The sequence below is a fragment of the Pecten maximus genome, chromosome 2, assembly GCF_902652985.1.
Source record: "Pecten maximus chromosome 2, xPecMax1.1, whole genome shotgun sequence".
Lineage (NCBI taxonomy): Eukaryota > Metazoa > Mollusca > Bivalvia > Pectinida > Pectinidae > Pecten > Pecten maximus.
Genome location: NC_047016.1, coordinates 46,469,815 through 46,495,369, shown reverse-complemented (window position 1 = coordinate 46,495,369; position 25,555 = coordinate 46,469,815). Strand labels below are relative to the sequence as shown.

General features: G+C 37.6%; 1 protein-coding gene across 1 annotated transcript in view; it reads right to left on the bottom strand.

Moving 5' to 3' along the window:
• LOC117322279 (histone-lysine N-methyltransferase 2C-like) overlaps positions 1 to 25,555 on the bottom strand; it is a 100,650-nt gene that overhangs the window by 44,388 nt on the left and 30,707 nt on the right. Inside the window, 12 exon segments of the mRNA XM_033877093.1 lie at positions 4,225 to 4,293; positions 5,437 to 5,676; positions 6,448 to 6,603; positions 7,092 to 7,246; positions 7,769 to 8,001; positions 8,844 to 9,103; positions 10,785 to 12,427; positions 12,732 to 13,077; positions 13,599 to 13,768; positions 14,695 to 14,829; positions 17,002 to 17,170; positions 21,719 to 21,805. Of these exon segments, the coding sequence (XP_033732984.1) occupies positions 4,225 to 4,293; positions 5,437 to 5,676; positions 6,448 to 6,603; positions 7,092 to 7,246; positions 7,769 to 8,001; positions 8,844 to 9,103; positions 10,785 to 12,427; positions 12,732 to 13,077; positions 13,599 to 13,768; positions 14,695 to 14,829; positions 17,002 to 17,170; positions 21,719 to 21,805 (3,663 nt within the window).

Sequence of the window (25,555 nt, the reverse complement as noted above, 5' to 3'; positions counted from 1 at the left end):
AAACACATTTTTACCTGTGATCAATAGGTAGGGATTCGGGAGATGATATTGTCTAGACATATTCCCCAACCCTTAGAAATAACCTCGTCTCTTAAAAGTCCTGAATGTTAACAATGATACCAAATATAGACTAAGCATAAACTGCAAAATTAACCCCAGAAACAACCCAAATTCCAAAGGTGAGTTTCTATGAAATGCAAATTTCCATGTCAACTAAAGTGTAATGTATGATCATGAATATTTTGAATACAATACAGTTCGAGCCACGACTTCTGTCATGCAGGTATGTACATAGTATATATAAACACTGTATAATGACTGAATGTAATAACTATTCTTATCTTTATAATAAAAGGTTTCAATAAAATTCTCAAATCATGAAGTACATTGTAACCGGATTTAACCTGAGGAATACAATTTTTTTCAAACTTCAAGGGAGAGATGTTTTCTGGTTCAAATGAAAGATGAAGGAATTAAATAAACACATAAAAACAGATAAAAGGGTAAAAAGTTCCCAATGAATCCTTCCTAGTCCTCAAGCAATCATTCAACAGACAGGTTGTCCACAAGACAAGACAAAGCTGGGGAATATCATGCTAAGAGCAGCAGCCTATCAAGGCTAGTCTGCCATCAAAAGAATGAAATGTACTTGACAACGAGTCCCTGTTTCGGCTGCTGACTTGACTAATTTTTTTTTTTTAAAGTTCTGTGAAGGTCGTTCTCCATCATTATTTTTCGACGAGTTTTCCCTTATGGACATATCCTTCAGGACCGCAGTGTACTGTACATGTTAGTTATCAACTAAAGTTAATACAGTATGAGATATACCACATAATAATGTTGACAAAAAGCAAATAACACAACACAAAATTTTGTACACTGTAGTTTGTTCAGGTTTCACGATTTTACAAAAGCAAAGGTCATATGACGACTGGTAAAATGAAGAAAAAATTCCACGAGTTACCTATTTGGAATACTACGGCATTTTTCAATAATAATGTCAGTACCTCAATAAAAGAGTTGGTAAATCTTGATCAGGAACCCCCCACAAGAAGAATAGGATATCGAATCACACATGGTTTTCTATGTGAGGTGTCCGCCACGACAGAGACACACACAGTAGGACACGGACATACATACAAAGTGATAATAAGCATGTGAAGCCTCCGGTGAGTACGACCAGGTAGTGCTTCCCAAATATCTACTGTCACCACAGCTGGTTAATGTTGCTCTAGTTATTGTGCTCCAAGCTATAGAGTTCCTTTACATCAGAAGCAGTCAGGGAAAAAGTGTTATCCATATGAGTTCATAAGAATAAGATCTAGGGTAGCAGAAAAATTGTTTTGAATCATTCCTACAAAATCTTGATAACAATATCAATTTATTTTTATTGTTCTACCCTTTCCTTTGTATCTTGTTTCTTCATTGTCTACATTAATAAATCTATTGTTCCTTCCTTTGTTTAGTACAAATCTTAAATGTTTGCTCAAAACTTGATCAAGCACAACGGTAAGGATGACCAAGCACTCACAATATTGATTATAAAATGTTAAACTTGATCAAGGCCGGACAGAAGTATGGAATCACTATACTTCATGTCAATATTGGTGAGAAGCAATAAATAATTAAATTACTGAAACTACCAAAAAATGTTCGAACTTAATGACCAAACACTTGTTCTTAATCACCTATTCAGGAAAAATTATCAAACTTAATCTACCAGTCATAAACAGCAAGATTTACATTTGGAAAAATATCAAAAAAAAAAATCCTGTTACAGTTAACAACAGAAAAGTTGAAGACACTAGCTTGAAAATTCAAGAATAATGAAACCCTGTCCGATATCGCTCCCAACTAACAGTTTGACACCAATGTTCAATGTTACAAAATAAAAGACCAATTACTATTAATTAATGCAAGGCACAGAAGACTTATCACCTAAAATTCTATTTATAGTAACGGTAACATTAATTTTTGACCTCAGGTGGTTGATAAGCGAACTTGTACAATAGGTAATGATTGTGAATAAGAGCTTATGACAACCTGATTACAAATGAAGTCAGTCCAAATCTCTATAACCCTACATGACTGAAAGCCCGGGGTAACGAAATGCCAAAAATGTCCTCTTTGAACCTTTTTAATTTAAAATTTGAAAAAACCCAAAAAACAAAAGAAACAACAAATATATCAAAATTTAACATGTGAAAATAATATGTACACATACTGCGGACATCCATTTTGGAAAAGTATATAAATATTGCAAACATTAAAATTTATCTTAAAAAAAGAACACAATAAATATCGAATTAACAGATGACTTTGATCAAGCCTCATACATATCTACTAGGTGCATACAGCATATTCAACAACACTGATATTTTAGGTATCAAACATTTGAAAAAAAAATTTGAAAAAATTTTCATTGAAGAAAAAAAAGCTGGACACATTTGAAGAGTGGTGCTGTGTGACACTACTTACAGATGTTGGACTCTGTGTCACGGCTATCTTAGCTTTCTTCTGTAATTTAAGTGGATTTGTCAGTGGTGTATTCTCCAACTGACAAACAAGCTCCCTTATATATTCAGATCTCTTAACTTTCCTAAACTTATTTCTATTGAATAAGCATGGCTATTTTTTGAGAGAGTAAAAAGTGCATATAGAGTATTCAACAACATTTAAATTTCATTTTAACAACATTTGTTGAAGTTTAATTTACAAAGGACACTATGATGAAAAATAAGTCATTTGTACAGTTGTGCTTTGTGATGTTACTTACACATGTTGCACTCTTTGACACTGGTACCTTAGCTTTCTTCTGTAATTTAAGGTGATTTGTCCATTGTGTATTGTCTAACAAATTCATTTCCCCTAAATCTTAATTGTGTTTCCATACTCGACAAAACGAATTATCTCCCTTTTATATCTCTAACAACTGACAAAATTGACTCCCCTTAATTTGTCAATCAATACAAGTTATCATTATTAGATATCCGTTTCTCTGTCGCAGATTAAAACACCTGGTAACAATGATGATTACCATAGTCTCTGCCAATTGGTTCTCCAGTTTTTGAGTGTGAAACCTAAATACCCGTTCTTCACAGTATTTAACCCCCCGGTTACTGCGATGCCATTCCTGTCAAGGGGTCATAACGTCAATACTGGAGATGACGGGTTTGGAAAGCCTTTAAAAATTTGATATTTTTATATGCTTCTTAAAATGAAATCCTGAAACATCTTCCAACCTCAAGTAAAACTCAGCTGTAAGGATAAAACACTTCTGATATGGGGAAACAATAGATTTTTCATTGTCAAAAATATCCAGTCTGAGATCAAAATTTTACTCTGGAAATCGCCTAATTTTCTTAATCAAACTGGATGCTCCAGACTGAAACAGAACACTTGACAGGAATGTGAGGTTCAGTTGAGTAACTGAGGTTAAATACACTGAGATAAGAATGTTAGTGGAATATTTCTGTCACACTCAATAGCTGGTAGGTCCAGTAGAAGAAACAGACTATAACATTTTCTAAATACTATAACAATACGTCATTTTAAAATGTTTCAAATCTAACAAATAGTAAGTGGTTGCCCACTGTTTACCAAACAGACTTGTTGATAAGAAGCTAGGATCTGTATTAGTATAGATACAACAGCTGATAGACAAAGCAGAACCAGAGATTGCCACTCTACCTAGTCACTTTTTACAACTGTACGTGAGATTCTTGATAAAACAAAACTTGATAAAATAACACAAATGTCCGATAAATGACAACAAAAATTGAACAATATATGAAGAAGGACGAATAAATTTTCAAATTGAATCAACAGAAATAAATTCAAAATACATGTAATCGTTTCGTTTGTGTGCTTTTTTTAGTCTCTTTAGAACTACTTACTGGATTATAATCAAAGATTAACATTCTGCTTGATGTAATACTTTCTTTACATCAACTCTTTTCAGGATATTTTGCGTTTCTCCGAACTCTATTGTGAAGGAATGATAATAAAAATTTTGTTGACATCCTCTATTGTGATAAAATTTTGTAAACATCCTGACAGTTTTTGCTGTAGTTTCCGAGTGACAATGGAGACAACGATTCCAGTTAACATGGTCGGGTGTGTTGGCGAACAGTTGTTATACCGAAGGTATTAACAAACATGGCAAAAGTCTAGCATGCTGTGACAAAATAGCGCTTTGAAAAAGTGGGAAATGGCTTGTCTCACCTGAATAGTAGTGGCTTTGCACACTTTTGTAGCCTTTTTCTTTTTCGAGGTTGTTTTTCCCTGGGGGTACTGTGTGATCAAACACAAAAATTCGTCAAGTGTTGTCACCTCATACAACTCTGTTCACCTTGCTGTAGGGGTGGGCCTACCCAAACCAACCTCATGTATAAGTACCATCCCCATCCATTGTAAAACCATCCCTAAAAACACTACTGAAATAATATAGCTAAACTCCAAAAACCATCCCATTCTATCATATTATGTCTCAAAACATGTGATTGCCCCACCCTCAATGTTTTAAGAAAATATAACTTTCTCTTTACTATAAGAATACACTGGCATGTTCCTCTACAGGTCCTTCATGCAGTGCTTAGCTAGACATCAACTGCTTGATAAACGAAATCTAAAATCCAACAAAAACTTTAAAACAAAAAGGGAATGAAAATGCATCCCCAATTGACACATCATGAATAAATCAATGTTTTTTTATAAACTAATAGCTGGTTGATACCGATAGCTAAAATATTATCCATACTACTTTATATGTGTATAATGTTGTTTTTGGAAGGCTGTACTATTGCCAAAGCTTCATCCTCATCTAAACCAAGGCGAGAATTTTACCTGGTACTAAACAAATTTGGGAGAAACACAAACCAATTTGTGGAGGAACAGAACAGATTTTATTACCCTATAACACAAACAAGAGGTTCAAGACTACACTATTGCTTGGAAGGTGTGAAATCATAGCTCTAGCCTAGATGTTGAGGATGACAGTGGGGATGAAAAGAATGATGAGGATGATGACAGGATGGCCACGGTGATGACGGTCGATGGCACACAACTTTAGTACTGTTGCAGTCGTGACATTGGCATCAGAATTCATAACACACAATCACAAAAACAATTTTCCAAAACTTTTTTGGTAAGAGAAATACATGTATTAATTAAGATGTTCCTTCGGTAAAGCATCCAAAATCGCAAATATCATGCACAGAATTAGGCCAGTATATTTTCTTCTTGTTCATGTTATATTAGATGTAAATAAACTGTATTAATAATTAAGCTTTTTTTTTTAGCTATTTCATATTCTATTACTACAATATTTGTTTTAATATCACCCAGAAAACCTGCACATCAACCTCCTTATAAAACATACATAATATTACTGGCTCAAACTTGCACACCTAGACAAGATTAGTGACGCTGTCTTACCTCCACCACTGTGTGCATTGGTGGCCGAGCACCCATCTGCTGCTGACGAAGTCGTTGCTGCATGTAGTTATCGTATTCTTGGCGAGCAGATGCAGTTAGTCGCACCGTCCCGGGTCCTCCGGGTCCCCCGGGAATACGGGGCTGGAGTGGTCCTCCCATTACTGGTTCTGGCACCCCAGGGGCAGGGGCAGGGGCGGGCTGCGTAGATTGTGGTGGCTGGACTGGTAGGCCAAACCGTTCCTTTAAGGAAAAGTACAAAATCAGCCTGTATTCGTATGTTCTGATATGTATAAGAATATCTTCCTTTTCAAAAACATATGAGAAAACATGTGGAGCTAAGTTAGCCAGATGCTTTCTGATTCGCCACAATACAGGTGTATAATCGTAATTTGTATTTGTTCAATCCCTGATACTTTTTCTCTTAGATCATCTTTTTACACATCACAATTGGACTCGTTTTCGCTGGCTCTTACAACCAATCATCTTTTAGGATACAATTTATCAGAGAACTGCCAGTTATTCACTCTCATTCCTGAGTCATCTTCAATAACTTGCATGAACTATAATGAAGGGATACTATTTTCATAGAACCTTCATGGAGAGAGCTTCATCATCACTGAAGCTCTGGCACATAATCAATGTGTGAATTCCTTGGTATCAATGGAAAAAGTGGCCAAATGAAATGTAGGTATTATAAGACAACAAATGTTAAAGGTAAGTAAGAATTTCAAGAATTGGTTAATTTTCAAGGAAGGCGATAAAAAACTTGAACAGAATTTTTTTTTTTTAAATTAACTTGTGCCATCAATGAAATCCTTAATTATTGTGGCACTGATGAAAGTCTGACTGTGTTTAGTCACAACTCTACACAAGGTACTTGCAGCGTCACAAGAAGTATTTCTGATTTCAACACATCTAATATATTTGAGTATATTTTTAACAGAATTCCTATGTATAGGGGACGTTAGGTGTTTACTGACAACAGACATGACTGGACAAAGTAGGTCTTACTCTTTTCTTAGTCCTGTACTCTTGAGCCTGCATTTGGTGTGTTCGGAACTGCTTGCGGAGGCCCTCCAGCTGTTTCTGTAGCATGGACTGCTCCTGTGTGACCCGCTCCAGTTCCTGGGTATCCTGAATAGGGATCTCCTTGTTTGCTTTCTTGGCCTGTACAATTATCAAGATCATACTTTGATGAAACATTTTCAAACTAACACTTATCACCGACATAAATTCCATTAACGTGACTCCATACTGATATTATACGGTAATAATGTTACGGAAGCTGACAACTGTAACCTTGAACCCCTATGTTGTCCTTGCAAAGAAACTATTTTAGTGGACATAACATTTTCCCAAAATTTAATACAGAGGAGACTTCAAAATTAATTATTTGAGAAACACTAAAAGATGTTGAATAACCGCATTCAGATATTTTCTATGTTTAAATATCACCCTTTCTGAGTTACATCTTTTATTTTATTTCACTTTATTTATTATAAGTGTTTACCATCAGAGAGATAACATTGATAGAAGCAACACATACTAATACAGTACGAAAAGGCCAAAGACAACCTCATCCCATTAAAAACCCACCTTTGCATGTAATTTTATGGATATTAAATTAAACTTGTTGGTAGGAATGAAACACTCACAGATCTGCCTCTGGCATTGATTGCCTTCTTAGTGCGCTTGCACTTGTTGATCTGCTGTTCAAGTGCCTTGACCTGCATCTCCAAATACTGGCTCTGTTTGATGAGCCATTCCTCATACTGTAGGTGCTGTCGTTCCAACTCTGGGTTCAGCTCACCTGCACATAATGATCATATTATGTAATTGCTGTACATGTCGTTGAGAGAGAAATTGTTTTGGGGATAACAATGATTTGTAAGGTATTTATGTTGGGGTTTTTTCTTCAGTAAATGATGTTGTAAATGATCAATATGATTTTATTCATCTACTTGATGTTATGGTAGGTAATCTGTTTAAGTTTTCCTAAATCTGATAATTCCAAGCTTTTCAATTACAATAAAACACTGCAAGACAGTTTGATTTTACCAGCACGGCATGCAGTAAGTGGCAACCTGTGCATAATCCATATCTTAAGCTACAAGAGCTTTTCAAAGTCCAAAATATCAAGAGACTTCTTACATTAGAATTTCAAGATATTGTCAATTCTTTTGAAAAATACATGAGAATAGGAAAAGGCAAGAACATAGACCTTTTCTATCTCTTTTCAAAAAAAATTTGATTTTTCCACAAAAAGGTTAAAAAATTCACAATGAGGAATGTCTTTTTTTTTTCATGTTTGCAGACTGACACCAAGACCTACCTTGTAAGGGAGGTACCGGTGGGGGATGTGGGGGTGGAGCCATGCCTGGGCCTCCTGGGGCCCCCGGGTTTGGCCCTGGCCCTGGCCCCTGCTGAGGTGGAACTCCAGGTGCAAATTGTCTCATCTGTTGTACTGGCATGCGTGGGGAAACACCAGGAGGGAAACCAGGTTTGCCCTGCGGAGGGGGACCACCTTCCTGTGGGCCAAACATACGCGGCCACTGGCTAGGGTCACTGGAAGAAATCAGATCAAATTATACATAGATTCAACAATGACCACATAAAGATAATAAGAACGTATAAAACAAAAGTACAATGGTTAAACTACAGATTAAATATTATGTCCATAACTTACATATTGTATGTGAATATCACCCGAAGGTCTGAGATCACACAACATAGTGTACAGTTCAGTCTCCCAATTGATATGTGGAAAATCCTTAATCTGTGCTAGCCCTGGCTTCATCAACACTTCAAATTTTTCCATAGGCCCTTAACTAAGATATTTTCCTTTAATCAGATGGCACTCCGATCATAGAACAGAATATGAAGTTCGATAAAATTTACTGGTAGTCTCCGACTAAGTCAGTGATCATACATTTCATGAATATCTAGCTGAATTCACTTGACATATTACCAGAGATATTCATGCCAATTTCAAACACATCCAAATGTACCAATAATACAGGTACTCTGACCAATCCACTCACATTCAGTAATGAAACCCACTGATATGTTACACTTCTTTGTTTTTGTGACCAATAAATTAAAAGATACAGCTTCGTTGTTTATAATAAAATCAGCTATTCACGTATTTTCTCAGATAGTATATATACTGCAACTGGGAACAGTAAGCTATTGTATATCACCTAAGTTTATGTGAATATTTTCTTTTGCAAACTTACCTCTTCAGATATATTTGCAAATACATGATTTCATGAACAATGATCTAGAAAAAACTTGAAATTCACGTATGATGAGCTGTTAGAATCAAGGACTCTGCCAGACCCTTGTGTCAGTAACAGATAAATAGGTAAGAGTACCAGAAATCTAGTGTTCTGTGGATGGAAGCTTACCCTGGATGTTCCATCCGTGGGCGGTATCCTTGCATTGGGAAGCCTGGCGGGCGCTGCATACCCTCCATACGTGGCATACCTCCTGGCGGCATCGTCCCTGGTGGCATCGTCCCTGGTGGCATCGTCCCTGGCGGCATACTTGCTGGAGTCATTACTCCTTGTGGCATGCTACCTGGTGGCATACCTTCCATGCTGCCTGGGTTGTCACGGCGATGCAGTATCGCCTGCTGCTGGGCTTGTCTTTGTTGTTCTTGTTTCTCCTACAGAAAAATATCAGAAGGTTAACTCCAACAAAGTCAAACTACAACCTAGGATTCATCAAAAAAAAAAAAAAAAAAAAAAAATTAATTAATTAAAGCTCTTCATAACATCAGCAAATTATTAAATACTGATAATATCCAAAAAATGAGGAACAAAAATTTTGAATTGAAAACCTTTTCCACAATAAAAGCTATTGAACTATATGGTAGGTGTAAATGTGCAGTTACATGTGAAATGTACAACATCCTCATCATATTTCCCATTCAGTTCCAAAGACGTAAATTTTTAAACTTTTAAATCTCAACAGCATTTTTGTGTTACCAACATTTGGTTGAATGGCCTGGACAGAAAAATACAATGAGGACATGATGGAGTTCTTAATATATATATATGTAAGTAAGCAAAAACTAAAGTGAAAGAAGCGTCACCAGACCAAAGAGACCAGGCCAAAACTTGTAAGGATCAAGTATGCTACAAATTTCTAGATTAGCTTCTGTTTGGATACAATTTCCCCACTTTCTCATCTGCCTTGAATTAAGAATCCAAATATTCCACATTTTGGTAAATATGTCTAAACTCGCCTGTTCTGGATTCCAGGAGTGCATGCCAGAACCAAAAACGTTTTTCTGCGTATTGACCAAGGATTTCTTTTCCAGTACCTGTTTATAAAGAATGAAACCATAGAATTTCATCACCCGCTGGGGAATTCCAAAGACGTCACAATGGATACCATTTCTTTTTCTCATTCCATAATTTAAAGCATACTATCCCACAAATTTCAACTTTGAATCTTCGATATTTTTTTTTGTTCAAAATGAATGTTGATTAACCTGGAGACAACTATCCATTGGCCTCTGAATTTCCCCCGAGAGTGTTAGAAAGTTATACCCTGAACATGAATGATATCATACTCTTAAAAGAAGTTGATCAGGTGAATTAAAAAAAAAAAAAAATAATAATAATAAAAATAAAACTACTACATACAATGACATATATCAAAATGTTTGGCCTTCAAACAGAAAGTGAAATAGTGATTTTTCTTGTTTTTGTTTTAATTCTTGTTGTGAGATAGATATAATTCATGTTGCAAAAAACATTAAAATCTTCAACAAATCTCCATTCATGACATCACTACCAGATACTTGGCAGTATAAAGTTATTCCTGTGTCCAATGATTTGGCTTGGTCCCTTCAAGCATTCATATTACTCAGCAGTGATAACCCAATGACAATGAAATAATTAAACACAGGTTAATTGCTTCCCCCAATACCTTACATAATCAAACGGAAGGCAGAACTTGAAATAAATACATGATGAAGATTTTGTGTTAATTCAGATAGTTTTCAGACAAGCATTCTACAGATTGGAATATATTTTTCTTTCTCCTGTCCCCAAGTAATTAGTAAGTAATGGAAATAAATGAATTTAAATGACCGACATAAAAAATACTGGCAAATGAAGCAAACTATTTCCAATACATATGCATGCTTTGTACAAGTGATAATATATCAACACCATAATCGTATACCTGTCGGTATAAAATCTAGGAAATGGCTGTGGTAGTACAACGGACCAGGACTTGGCAGTTAGTGAAGATATTTGAGTTAGTCCTTTGTTTTAGCTGTCTAAGGTGACTAGGTGATGTGAATGAAGGTGAGGCCTACAAACTAGGTGACAAACCTGATCAAGCAGGTCCTGTATCAGAAGAGGCTGGTCCTGTAGTAGTCGCACCTTGGACTGGGCGGTGGTTGTGGCTGTTGGGGTAGGGGGTCTCATTCCAGGCATGCGCATCCCTGGGTGTCCAGGGGGACCGGGAGGCTGGCCCTGGCCTGGGGCTCCCATCATACCACCCTGGGGGCGAGGGCCCTGCATATTACCCTGGTACATGGATGCAGGGTTTTGCTGCTGGCCCTGAAATTGCATAGCCTGTTCCGGGGTAACACCTTCAGGGAGAGATGCCCTTGGCATCCTCATTATGGGGGTTCCCCCTGGAGAGGTCATCTCCATGTGTGGTTGTGGATGTTGGTGGTCCATCGACTGTGGCGGACCTTGTTGAGGCATACCCTGGGAGGTAAAAGGCATACGAGGTCCTGGCATTCCTGTGGGGACCTTGTTAATTTGCTGGGCCGCAGAAGACTGGCCATACAGGATGCTGTTCGGGGTAGGCTGCAGAGTGGTCGCACCCCTGGGAGGTACCGGCATCATTGGCTGACCATACGTTCCTTGCATATACTGGTTGGTCGGAGTAATGGTTCCACGGGGTGACCGCTGACCTGGCGGTTGTGAGGCCGACATAGGGGAAGGCTGCGACATGGCTCCGAAAGGCGACTGACTGTTGCCTGTGCTTCCAGTGACTGGGAGGGTAAACGGTGACTGAGTCCTCCCTGGAGGCCCATACGGTGACTGTGGGGCAGATGACGTGGCAGGGGGCGCACTAAACGGCGAGTGTGCTGCTGATGATACGGGTGGAGAAAACGGGGACTGTACTGCCTGTGAGAAGGGAGACAACTGCCCACCAAGACCAGACTGCTGACTGAACGGTGATGGAACATTCGGTGTCCTCGGAGATGGGATATTGCTCTTTGGTGATGGTAATACCTTTGGTGAGGGTAGGCTTGGGGTTCCTGGACTTTGCTGAGGGAATTTCCCCCCTGTAGAAGATGGTGAGGGTTGAGGGTGAGAACCTTGATACACCTGAGCGATTTGATGTAGAGGTGAAGGCATTCCCCCACTGAAAGTGGGACGGGATCCCATCGGTATGCCAGCTTGCCCCATACTAGTTTGATCTAAACCCAGATTTGTGGGTAATCCTGTGGGTGTCCCTGATGGTGTACGAGGCAGGAGATCTTTTCCCAAAGATCCACTATCGGACTTCTGCGAGTCACGCCGATCCAACTGAGGACGCATGTGTTCAGGGTTCTGTAGAATGGCAGCAATCTGACTCTTGTTTTTGTTTTTGTCTGCCTCTGGAATGGAGGACTTCTGGTCCAAAGGACCTGGGGTACCATCCCCATTGCGCTCCTCCTGCTTTCTCTTGCTAAATTCTAAGAACTTGGCTTGGAAATTCACAGCTCCCATGGCTGGTGCAGATTTGGAGCCTGGGTCGGCTTTATCGTCCTCCATCTTAATGGATTCCTCGTTCTCTGTACCTTCTTTTTCCTCAGGTTTGTTAGACCTGGGGCCATCCATTTCACTCTTGACCTCCGATTCTGAATCCTCTGCCTTGCTTTCCTCGACCAGATCATCGAGTATACTTTTGCCCTGGTCATCAAAATCCAGCTCAGGGTCAGCATACTTCAATATGTCAAACGATCCGTCATTGTCTGAAAGCAAAAAAATTGCACATATTTTTGTAAAGGAAACCAAAAGTTTTATTTCCCTTTCACTTTCAGATTTTTTTTATTTCCCTTTCACTTTCAGATAAGTATCTTTCTGAAAACATTTAATTCTAGAATATGATTAAAATCTGTATAATTTGGTATATACAAGTAACAAGTAATAGTGTTTGAGATCGTTTTGTCATTGGACATTGGATCCAAATTTCTCATAAGTTAACTAATTGGAACAGCTTCAAGGACAGCTGAAGCCTTATATAACAATCCTATCATTGATTATCCAAACTCTTACCCAGCAGATCGCTTATGTTTTCATCCTCCGTGTCCTGTTTCTCATCTTCTGATGACATCACCTGTTTCTGTGTCTTTGGTAAGACCGCTCTTCCTCCAGCCTCGTCACTTTTACCTGGCAACACCTCTTTCGGTTCGTGCTTCACTGTGGGTGGTTGAACTGGGGGTATTTCTGCTGGTACCGACTGTCCTTGACCTTGGGGTCTGTTGGGGTCAAAGGGCATTTTCGGGAGCTCACCAGCTGGACTGAACGGTTCAAAGCCAGGGCCTGGCTGTGCCCCAGGGGTGGTGGGCTGTGGTTTGCCGGGGTTAGGATGTCGCATACGCTCCTGGACCAACTGAAGTAGCTGAATATACAACAGTACAGGAACATTATTATATTCGTTCACTATAAAATTACTTGTAATACACTGTCTGATATGGCCTGGCTTCATGAAATTAATACAACTTTAAGGTATTTTCATACATTTAATTCATTATCCGTTTTTTCTGTGTTTTCCAAGCCATCTACAGCGGGACCAGAAACCCAAATATTTGAAGTTCATAGCTCTTCCATCTAAGATAAGGGCTGAACAAAACCATTCAGTAATTGTTGCAATATCAAAACTTTTCAAGTTCATGCACGACAATAAGTGGAGTCATTTGATCCCACAGAATATTTCATAGAGCTGTGACGGTGACAGATTTCCATATTTGACACTCCACCTTCTCAGCAGTCTTGTATCTCAATTTATGTAAATTAAATGAACAAAACATTATTGATGCCCGGTCGAGTTATCTTATCCTTTCCTCAATGGGCATTACCTGGTAATAAGTGTAAATCTTCATGGAGATCTCCGACAATAAACAGTAACAAACATCCACTTACCTGTGGTTTAAATCCTGTATGTTGGCCCGGTACAGGGGACATCTGAGGGGAAGAGCCCCTAGGTGAGAACTGGTTGTGTGGGGACAATGGCCCGGGGGGACGGGGTTGTCTCATGGCTCCAGGGACACCGGGTCGTCCTTCAAACGGTCCTCGCATGTACATGTCCATATCTACAGAATATCATTTTAGAGTTAAATTCATCATTATTTGATGTTAGATTCATCATTACTAGATCAAGTCATTCTTATTTTATCCGTCTCATGATAAGACTTTCAAACTGTTTCCTGTTTTCTGGAAAGTGAAAATCTAAAACACATTTTCCTAGACATAGATGACAATGCCAATGCAAGGCAATATCGCGATCCTCACCCCCACCATGCCCCCTGCTTCCATCAATATTCCCAATAATGTCAAGTAAGACAAATAGGAAGCTAAACTATTTTTCTTTAGTATAATCATCAGACATTTGATACAGCCAAAATAAGTCATTTAATTCAAGGATACTTTAGTAATATAAATATACAAAATTGTACACACAGTAACAGTTATCCTGACCAATGACCAATCATGTCCATAGTCAAACTTGTCCAAAGTTTGTCAAATGCAATCATAACTCTATAGTTTCATCAAAATCCATCTGTAAATATGTCTGCTGAAGTGATGAGGAATATTGTGATGGGCAGACAATGCAAAATCTAAACACCCCTGATTCAGTGGGGAGGTATAATTGTTGGAAGAAAGTGTTCTTTAATATATGAAATAAAATATTTTTTTCTTTTGTACGATACCACAAAACATGACTCGCCAAAACAGATCTACCGCTGAACAAATCAGCTCTAGATTTACTCCCCAATTAGATATTGGTCTTCATGTGACCTAAGCTGGAATAAGAAAACTAGCCCCTGACCAACTAACTAAATGCTGAAACACAACAAAGAGATTACATCTTTCAGAAGTATATTTGTGATCTTTGATATTTGGGCTCTCTCTATTGTGATACTATAACTGATGCTATCTCAGTTTCATTAACAACATTTAAACCCAATCATTCATGCTTTTCAAACCTATATCTTGTTTGGCCTTGTTGATGATGTACCTGGAGGTCTAAAGTGCCTTGGCTGTGGAGGTCTCACCATCTGCTGGCTTTGGGACCACCTATCCATCCCAGGACTCGGACCTCCAGGGCCAGGGAAGCGTGGCCCCTCCTCAGGCGAGAAACCACCTGGACCACCTGAGGGGTTGTCATAGTAACACATCAGTATAATACTAAATCCATCAATAATGTTACTGATTTCAACAAGGAAATTGGGAGAAGGTTGGACAGGCTACACAAACTTTTATTAACACATGGACAATTTTTCAACCACAGCAGGAGGAAACCATTTTGAATTTCGCTCTAGTAACCCTACCACTGTATTGCATTAACGTGTACTACTACAGTGATGCTTTACCCCTCAGGAATTCAACCAATACTTTTTTTATTCACCCACTCCATTCCTAACCTCTAATCTTTTCCATTTTTTACCTTCGACTTTAACACACCTGACCTCTAACCTCTTACACTTACACCCTTCTCTACTTCTGACAAATTTCTCTTCCCCTACCTAACCTCTGAACTCTACTTCCCTCCCTAACCTCTGAACTCTACTCCCCTCCCTAACCTCTGAACTCTACTCACCTCCCTAACCTCTGAACTCTACTCACCTCCCTAACTGCTGAACTCTACTCACCTACCTAACCTCTGAACTCTACTCCCTTCCCTAACCTCTGACCTCTACTCACCTACCTAACCTCTGAACTCTACTCACCTCCCTAACCGCTGAACTCTACTCACCTACCTAACCTCTGAACCCTACTCCCTTCCCTAACCTCTGACCTCTACTCCCCTCTTCTTTCCCATTTTCCTTTTTTACTTATTTAACAAGGGGGACCTACAAATGAAATCTAAGAGGAATATGAAGAACGCTACTTTGAACAAGGCATCGCAAACGATACAAATCCCCTCGCGTGCTAACACATGAACTCTGACGCAAAATGGGGGGTGGGGTTATTGCAGGACATTGAAATAACATCAGTTGTCATTTGCACTGAACTGCAATAGACATGACCTTAACCTTGACCTTGGCACCCTGAAACACGAACTCGTTCGAGGTATTCCCATGCTGGACCAATATATGAAGTTTGGTCAGGATCCGTTCAAAAATGAAGTCGCAAGAGCGCTGACAAAGATTTTCTATAAATAGTAACGCTGACCTTGACCTTGACCTTGGCACCCTGAAACACGAACTCGTTCAAGGTATTCCCATGCTGGACCCATATATGAAGTTTGGTCAGGATCCGTTCAGAAATGAAGTTGTAAGAGTGCTGACAAAGATTTTCTATAAATAGTAATGGTGACCTTGACCTTGACCTTGGCACCCTGAAACACAAACTCTTTCGAGGTATTCCCATGCTGAACCCATATATGAAGTTTGGTCAGGATCCGTTCAAAAATGAAGTCACAAGAGCGCTGACAAAGATTTTCTATAAATAGTAACGCTGACCTTGACCTTGGCACCCTGAAACACGAACTCGTTCCAGGTATTCCCATGCTGGACCCATATATGAAGTTTGGTCAGGATCCGTTCAGAAATGAAGTCGCAAGAGCGCTGACAAAGATTTTCTATAAATAGTAACAGTGACCTTGACCTTGACCTTGGCACCCTGAAACACGAACTCGTTCGAGGTATTCCCATGCTAGACCCATATGTAAAGTTTGGTCAGGATCCGTTCAGAAATGAAGTCGCAAGAGCGCTGACAAAGATTTTCTATAAATAGTAACAGTGACCTTGACCTTGACCTCGGCACCCTGAAACACGAACTCGTTCGAGGTATTCCCATGCTGGACCCATATATGAAGTTTGGTCAGGATCCGTTCAGAAATGAAGTCGCAAGGGCGCTGACAAAGATTTTCTATAAATAGTAACAGTGACCTTGACCTTGACCTTGGCACCCTGAAACACGAACTCGTTCGAGGTATTCCCATGCTGGACCCATATATGAAGTTTGGTCAGAATCCGTTCAGAAATGAAGTCGCAAGAGCGCTGACAAAAAGTGAACATACGTACGTACGTACGTACGAACGGAACGCTACATCCCCTCCCCGACTTTCGTCGCGAGGGGATAATAAGAAAAAGCAATAACAAACTTCAACTGTCAAAATCCAAGATGGCCTCCTGTTGGCCATTTTGTTTTCCTGATCAGATTCAAAATTAAATGGGCACAACTAAGGACTAAGGGAAACCTACATGGAAAGTATGAGAAATACCCATCCAGTACTTAAACGAAAAACTTAAAATAGCGATTCTTACCTGGGCGTGAAGAGGACAACAGTATGATACATTGTAACAGCCATCAGTCTTACCTGGGCGTGGAGAGGACAGGCCAGCAGGCGGACCTCCCTCCTCCGACATTTGTTTGTTGATTATTTCCATCTTTTTTTGCTGTCTTTTCTTTGTCTGTTCAGCAAGAATGTCTCTAAGCTGCTGTGGGTGAATTTCTCTGTGTTTGTCCATCATTGTTCCACTGCCACCCTACACAAGGGAAACAACTCTTGCTGAACTACATCTCGCGGCACTGGTGTAAAATGCTGTAAAAACTTTTCACCAGAGAAATCTATTCTGTACCACCTTATCATAAACTCCCACTATAAACTATTTTCTATAAAAGCTCTTGTGAGAATACTGCTGAAAATATATAATCTCGGGGAAAGTTTTATGTTTTAATTTCATTTGACAAGACTCTACCATACAATGAATGTCTAAAATACATATCACTTTATCTCAAACAATAAACAATAGTAAATCATTAAAGTATGAATCAAAATACACGGGCGGAAATGGTAGCAGGGAAACAAACTGTTAGGTAGCTGATCACAATTAATAAGTATATGTTATAGTTGAAATGTAGATAACATTGTCAAATCTGCTCAAACATTTAATAAACTTCAAGTTAAAGAGTCAATGATACAATTTCCAGTAATTGAACGTTAGCTTATTGAAGGCAAGTGTAATACGGAAGTACTACTTTCAAAACCATAAACTGCTTGATTTCAATGAAGAGGCCCAAGAGGCCTTGTATTGCTCACATGGATACTAAGAAAATACATATAATGGCAAACTATTCAATGTAAAACCTAAATTTTATCATTTTTCAGTAATGTTTGAAGTGTTAAATATATGTAACCTCAGAAGGTCAGAGCTAATATATATATGAGGAAAATTGATAACCTCCTATCCATATCTACCTTATATCAATACAGCCTTTAAGCTTGTGTTGCAATCTCATTAAAAAATGTTTGTAGTTGCATACTTGTGAAACTTTTAAATACAAGAGATCATAGAGTCTTGGTGTTTACCACTGAATTATATTTATTTGTTCTATGTCAGAGGGATCTTTTCTCTCCCTTTTTCATTTTTTTCCTCTTAATAATATGAAAACAATGGGAACAACATATGAAATCTGAGAGAAAGATCCATAAGAAATAACGGTAACAAACTTTAGATGGCAAAATTCAAAATGGCCACCTGCTGGCCATTGTTTTGTGACCAGTCTCGAAACTGATCATGCTCAACTGTGGACCTGAGGAAACCACATATGAAAACACATGAAATTCAAGAAAGACTCATGGCAAACTTTCTGAAAATAAGCAATAACAAACTTTAATCATCAAAATTCGAACTCAAAATGGTCACTTGTCGGACATTTTATTTTGATTTTCCAATTGGTCTCAAAACTGAACATGCACAACTAACTAGAGACCAAGAGGGACGGATATAGGCAACACTTTATCACCCTCCACCCCCCTTAAAAAGCACAAGTCCATGCCATGTTAAGATACCAAGCGAGGAGAACCCCAGAGGAGGCTATAAGAAGCCCAATAGATGTAATCGCTCATAATTCAATGCTAGGAGACACTTTGAAGTGGGTGAAATCGTTAAACAATTCAATAGCCAGATCTCAAGACTATCGTTCCTTTACAATAGCCATTGTTAACTCTGGCTCTGATACCATGTCTAGTGAATGATTAGCCCGAGTTTCCTCTCGCCCTGACACCATAATGTCGGAAAATTCCACATTTTCATAAAGTAGTGGGCTCTTGCCCTACAACAGACATGGTGTCAGGGCCAGAGGAAACTCGGGCTACTATACAACTGATGAGTCCTTCTTAGAAAACTATTGTTCTTTCTTATTCCTGGACTTTCAAAGTACTAACATGTATGTATATATATATTAGGGACACAAGCAACAATTTTGAACACTGTGACCTTGAAAACTATCAAGATGTCCCAGAGGGATCTTGGCACCCACCATTGAATTATCTTTATTTATCCAATGATTAAAAGGAACTTACACATATGTCAGACTGATCATCTCTATACTGTTCCTTACTTTATCAATAATCTAATAACAAGAACAATTGGAACCTACTTCTGAAGTTTGAGAAATATCCCTCAAGTTCTTTTCAAGGAATAGTGATAACATCTTCAATCTCAAAATCCAAGATGGCTACCTATTGGCCATTTTGTTTTTCTGATAAAAAATTTAAATTGAATTGGCACAACTAAATACCAAGAGGAACCTACACATGAAGTTTGAGGAATATCCTTCTAGTACTTTTAAAGAAATAGCGACAACAAGGACTGTTAACAGATGGACCGAAGTACTACAGGTGACGGACGGACGACGGACAACAGACGACGGACGGACTAGACGACGGACCACGGATGCAGGACGATTTGAATAGCCCACCATCTGATGATGGTAAAAAAGCAACTTTGGAGATCAACAAAGCAAAGAACTGGCTACTTATAAAAACTAGATTACTGAAATGTTGAATGGGGCCCCACAATGTATATCCGTTTCTAACGATGAGCTTAAGACAATTTTTATAGTAACATTGAATTACTACTTATATAGGCTATGCCTGTTGTTTGATCCTATTTCTTCTTTGAAATATTTTTTTTTTAAATTGAAAATTGACAACATATACATTATTTTGATGTTATGAAACTATGGTGGAGGAAATAGATTCTGGGGTTCATGAGGTACCTTTATAAACAGACTTTTTTAATTCAGAAGTGTAAACTTTGACACTTTAACCACATTAACTGTCAACTCAAATTTAATAAAAGCGAACTTAAAGAGGCTTACCCGCAGACGGACCGGTAAACGGCACATCTCCGATCACTAAATAAACTTCAGTACACGTTTCTATGTGACAAAATTAGAGGCTTTCCGACTTTATTTCTTGAAAACAATTACAGAATATGTATTTAAAAGACGTTTTAAAACTCAACCTGAGAGGGAAATGTATGGAATATAAGGGCAAATCTTCTTTGTAAATCGCCGCTGCCTTTGAAGTTATCACTGTGCGGCACTGTGCACGTGCTTGTTTCTTTGATGTGTCAATCAAATTAGACTCCACTTTATAGCGGGGACTTATTGCGGGTTGCGATTAAATAAATAATATTTAAAAAATGAGGTTTTAATATCACTTTTCAGCGTTTTATAAGGAAAATAAAATGAAAAACTCAACAATTCCAACAATCTGTCATGTGTAAAAAATCTTTTTCTATTAGCCAATTTTTCTGATCTCTCTGCGGGCAAGCCTCTTTAAACCAAGGAAGTGCTTAAACCCATATTGCACATCTGGATACAGCTGTGTATCACCATATGAAATTTCAGAATGCTTGCTCTTCTTTAAAGGTCTTACATGATGCATTTGGGACAGTGAATTTCCTGATCTATTTTTAGTAACAATGACATGGACCTTGACTATTAAACCACTAATATACATATGCATTTCAGAATATCAGAAAGTGAAATTTCAGAAAGTTATTCTTTCTGTAAGGGCTTTAGATGATGCATTTTTTGACTGCATATTCCCAGTTCTATTTTTAGTAACAATGACCTTGACCTTTGACCTTAGGATATTTCATTTTTTAATATTGCACGTCTGCATTTCAGTGAATCATCATGTGATATTTTAGATAGTTTAGCCTTCTGTAAGGGCCATAGAAAATGTATTCTAAATAGTATATTCAGTTTTAGTTTCCATAACCTTGACCTTGAGAACTTTTAACCCCTATTGAAAATCTGCTTTTCACAGTGAAGCATCATGTGAAGTTTCAGAAAATTTGGCTTTCTGGATTCTGAGATAATCTCTGGAAACGTAAGTGCCGACATACTGACAGACACTGTACATGTTCAAATAATAGAGATATCTTGGGATAAACTACTGGAATGGATGGAAAGAAAGAAAACCTGAATACGGACTAACACCTACCCTTTACCTATATAGCAAATACTGAATTTATCCAGCCATAAGCCCATGCCTGGTAATAAGCCCACTAGTTAAATATGACATTGGCCCCTTGGGCTAATTACAGAATAAATAAAATTTTAAGTTTAATCAAATTAAAATATTTTTGTTAGACATAACTTAGAAATGATTCTATAGCATCAAGCACATTCAATGACAATAAAACACAAAAAATCCACATCAGATCTGAACAGGTGAAGTATTAAGCTAGCTCCATTCTGTCAGCTTTAGAAGTCACTTCAAGTTCCAAACATGCTACTGAACACTATCTCCATGGAGAACATCATGTTAAATGACACTACTAAGCTCAACCTACAATTCAAACTTTCTGTAATAAACCACACTGTTATACTCCTGGTATCTGACTACATTACAATTACCTGTACAATGTTATAACAACATATAATCACATAGCAACCAGTTGGCAGACCTAGCAACAGATTGAGCAGTGCATGCAGAAAACTGCATGGTTTCAACACATCGAAGGCTTCTAATGATCAATTAACAAGCACTTTACCATGTCTTGATTGGTTGTGTTAAGGTACTGTGTGCTTATGCCAATGAAGGAACCAAGATCAAGACATGGTCCCCACTCCTCTCTCGCAAATATATACTCGTCCTGTTCAACACTAAAGCAGTCTTCTGTTAAATCCAACAAAGCAATGCAAGAACAAAACAAAAACATAAAAAGAACAAAAATCAAAAAAAAAAAAAAAAGGAAAAAAGAAAAAAACAAGAAGGTCGTCCCTACACTTACCAAATAATTGTGCTTAAGTGTGGAAAACATTCCGGAGAAAGGGAATTGTGCGTGGCGTCTACTGGCAGCAGCGAACATCTGCTGTAACTATGGTAACAATGAGGTCAAAGGTGAGAGCAGCACACTAGGTTAAACTTAAACAGAAGTTTTGGTGAGTTACACACGAAAATAGAGAGGAAAAAAAAATAATAAAACACCACAGAACACAAAAAGCTAATCAAATTAAAATAGGGAGAGACTGTCAACTCAAATAGATAAATTAGCAAAAGAAGCATTTTTATGGATACAACATCTCATGCAAGGTCTGGACTTCAAAATGTTTTCTATTTCAAGGCTTAAATTCGTTTATTTTGAACGGACTTCTACAATATTGTAATACATATGAATAAAATATTTGAGGCAAAGGGTACTACTGAATTAGATATAACTAAGAGGTACTACTGAATGATATCTTTAAATTTTTTCTGCGCCTTTCTACGTTACCATTAAAAGACACTGCATGCATTAAGCTTTGAATGCAACTGCACCAAACAATTATTTGATTCTTTCCGACCACCTGTAAATCAGAAGATCATGGAAAGACGCAAACATTCAGGTGATCATGACATTTGGCTGAACTTCAATATTGCATATTTCTGGAAATTACTGTATTGAGATTACAAAATCAAAATGTATTTTGTTAACATTCATGGTAGTATGAACACAAAGTGATAACATCCATATTAAACATGAAACCTACAAACCACAGTGGAATTCATGTACACTGGATGTAATCACTGATTGTTAACTCAATCCCTATACAGTACCCTTCACCTTAAATCATTGGGCTGGTAATCGGCTTTATAAAAAAAAAAATTCTTAATAAATAATGAAGCGGAGAAGTCTGAAATGGTGTATCCAACATAAAGCTATTGACTGCAACTTGCTGATACCAGCTTAATCACTAATTAGCAGCGAGTAAAATACCACTGCTTCTATAGTCATGGAAGTGATTTCTACAAAAGCTTTTCTATCTGAATTTCTACTGTACAAAAGAATTGCTAGTAACACATTGAACCAATATAAAACTGAAAAGCTAGTAATTTATGTAGAAAATGAAGTTAATCATTCATAAATACCATAAAACAAGTCAAATAACAGACAACCAAACCATGCAGTAAATTTCATACACTGGTTAACCTTAAGCAAATTGCAGTCAAAACATTAAACACAAATACAAAGTGGTAAAAATTACATATTATTATATGCACAAGAAAGCTAGTTGCAAATTGTTCTCTTTTCCAACAATTCTGTATCTCTCACCAAAAGTTGATACACAAAACATTTTTGTAGATTTTCACAAAGAAGTAAAAAAGGTGTTGATAAAATGTCCGTGCATGTACAGTAGAACAATTTGCAACTTTGCAACTTTGCGTTGTGCTGTTGTGTTAATTCTACATTGCTACCAGAACACAACTACATGTAGACGGGCTTGGCTACATCAAGTTATACCACACCAGCGCTCGGCTAGATGTGAAAGGTTAAGGTGGTAGAATTCACAAGGTGCAAACATATAATCAGACAATTAATACAACTATATTATGTCAACAAGTGCAAGTACCCAAATAAGCATTAAAATATGTCATTAATATAGATACTCTAGAAATTCTACAACTCAAGACTTTATGTCCAACATCAGTTAGGAATCATTTCATTTCCTCTAAACAATATGCAGTACTGTCATTCTACAGATCTTAATTAATTTTTCATTTTTTTTTCTTCTCTGGAATAAGCATTTTGATCAAAACATGCTTCACTATTATATAAGATTATGATAATCCTAGAGGAATCTCGGCACAACCATCATTTTTTCTCTATTCTATTCGTCCTCTTAATTATCTGCCATGCTAACATATAGCATTGAGAAAATAGCTCAGTCGTGTTCTCATTATCAACCTCAACAAACACAGTTAGGTAAATAGAAGCCTTCATATGAAAATACAAATTAGTACTTTCTGAGAACTACTAATAACAAACTTTAACTGTTAAACATTTTGTTTTCCAAGCAAGTCTAAATATAGACTAAACAAGGGACCAAGGGGAACCATCGATAAATATCAGACAGACCTGTGAAATGCTTTCAGTGAAATAATGTAAACAACACTCAACCGTCGGAATCCAAGACTTGGATTTTCTGATCAGTCTCAAAAATTAACATGTATATCTAGGGACCAAGGGGATCTACATACAAAATAAAAGCTTAGAACAATTCTTACGAATCTTGAAATGGAGATAACCAGAATCATTAGGGACGGACAACGGACGATTTCATCAGATGATGGTTAAAAGATCTGATTAGGGCATTTAAAGAAGTGTAAAACTTGTCCACGAAGTGATTAGTAACAATTTAAGCCACACACAGATAACAACATCAACAGACTGTTAGCAGTAAATATTAAAACCCTAATGATGAGAATTCCTAGTTTTTACCAAGATATCTACAACACATAATTTGTTAACGTGAAAAGGCTCCTTTAGGAGTTAAAACATTTTGTCAATGATTATTGCAGTTGGTTTTATACACTATGTGGCAGTTACAGTGGACCCTCGTTAATCCGGACACTTTCTCTTTCGGCCAAAATCACCATGATTGTCAGATAAACGGACTAATTGATTGATGTTACGGTAAAAATGTGGGATATTCTATAAATTGGTTATAGGTAGGACTTGAATTATCTAAATATCTATTGGGCTTTCTTTATTATTATTATTTTTTTTTGTGCATTTTTAAAAACTGTACTTCTTGTCAATCAAAATAATTCCAATTTTGAAAGTTAAAATAATTCCAATTTTGAAAGTTAATGTTGTTCATATTCTTTGTAAATCTCAACTTTTCACAAAGTTTTCCCTGAATTCCCGATGGGTAATACCCGAGTTTCTAATTGATTATATGCAGTATACAATTTTATGAGAGCACTGCAAAGTATGAATTCTTCCATTTGTTTTTACTTCAGTCACTAACTCTTTAACGAATGTAAAATTTTTGCAGTCTTCAGTAAAGGTTCTATATTTTAGATCCAGGTAAGTAGCCCCCAAAACCACGAAAATATTTAACCAAGAACATGACTTTTTCCATGATGTTGATAAAACACTTAATTTGCGATAAAAACAGGTGACCAAAAGTGCCACCAGACGTGCACCTTGTAATAACCACGATAAGAGAGGGAAATTAACTATGGGCTATAAATTTGTAAACTGTTTAGCATGTGATAAGTTACCCAACATACAAATATAGCGACAATGTGAGGTAGAGAATAAGTAGTCGCTAACAGTTTATAGCTTGCATTTCGGGGGTATATTGAATAGGTGACTTCCGGACTATCGAGGGTCCACTGTATGGCCGATTCCATCACCAGTTAAAAGTTCTCACAAGAAACAGTGAACAGGTAGTTGATCTCTCTGTCAAACAACTTAGTGAACTTTACAAATCTAAGACAAACTCACATTAATCTTGACACTCAAGTGAAATAAATTTAGTTGCCTCTTTTGACAAATTTCCAACATGCCTTCTAAACATTTGTTATTACAAATACAGAGCAAGCAATGGGTGATTTATGTAAGATTTGGGCAAGCTGTAAAAGATGTCGGAGATTTGGATGAGTTTTCCATGACTAAGGTCATTTGTCTGTGAATTGTGATAAGCTTAAGTGATCTGTCTGGATTTCAGCCAGTTGTGAAAGGTGCAAGTGGTTTGTCTTAGATTTGGGCGACTTAAGAATTGAACTGTATACAATTTTAGTCCCTGTACATGATATTAGTAAGTTGTTTGGTGATTGTGAATTGCTAATGACTTGCATT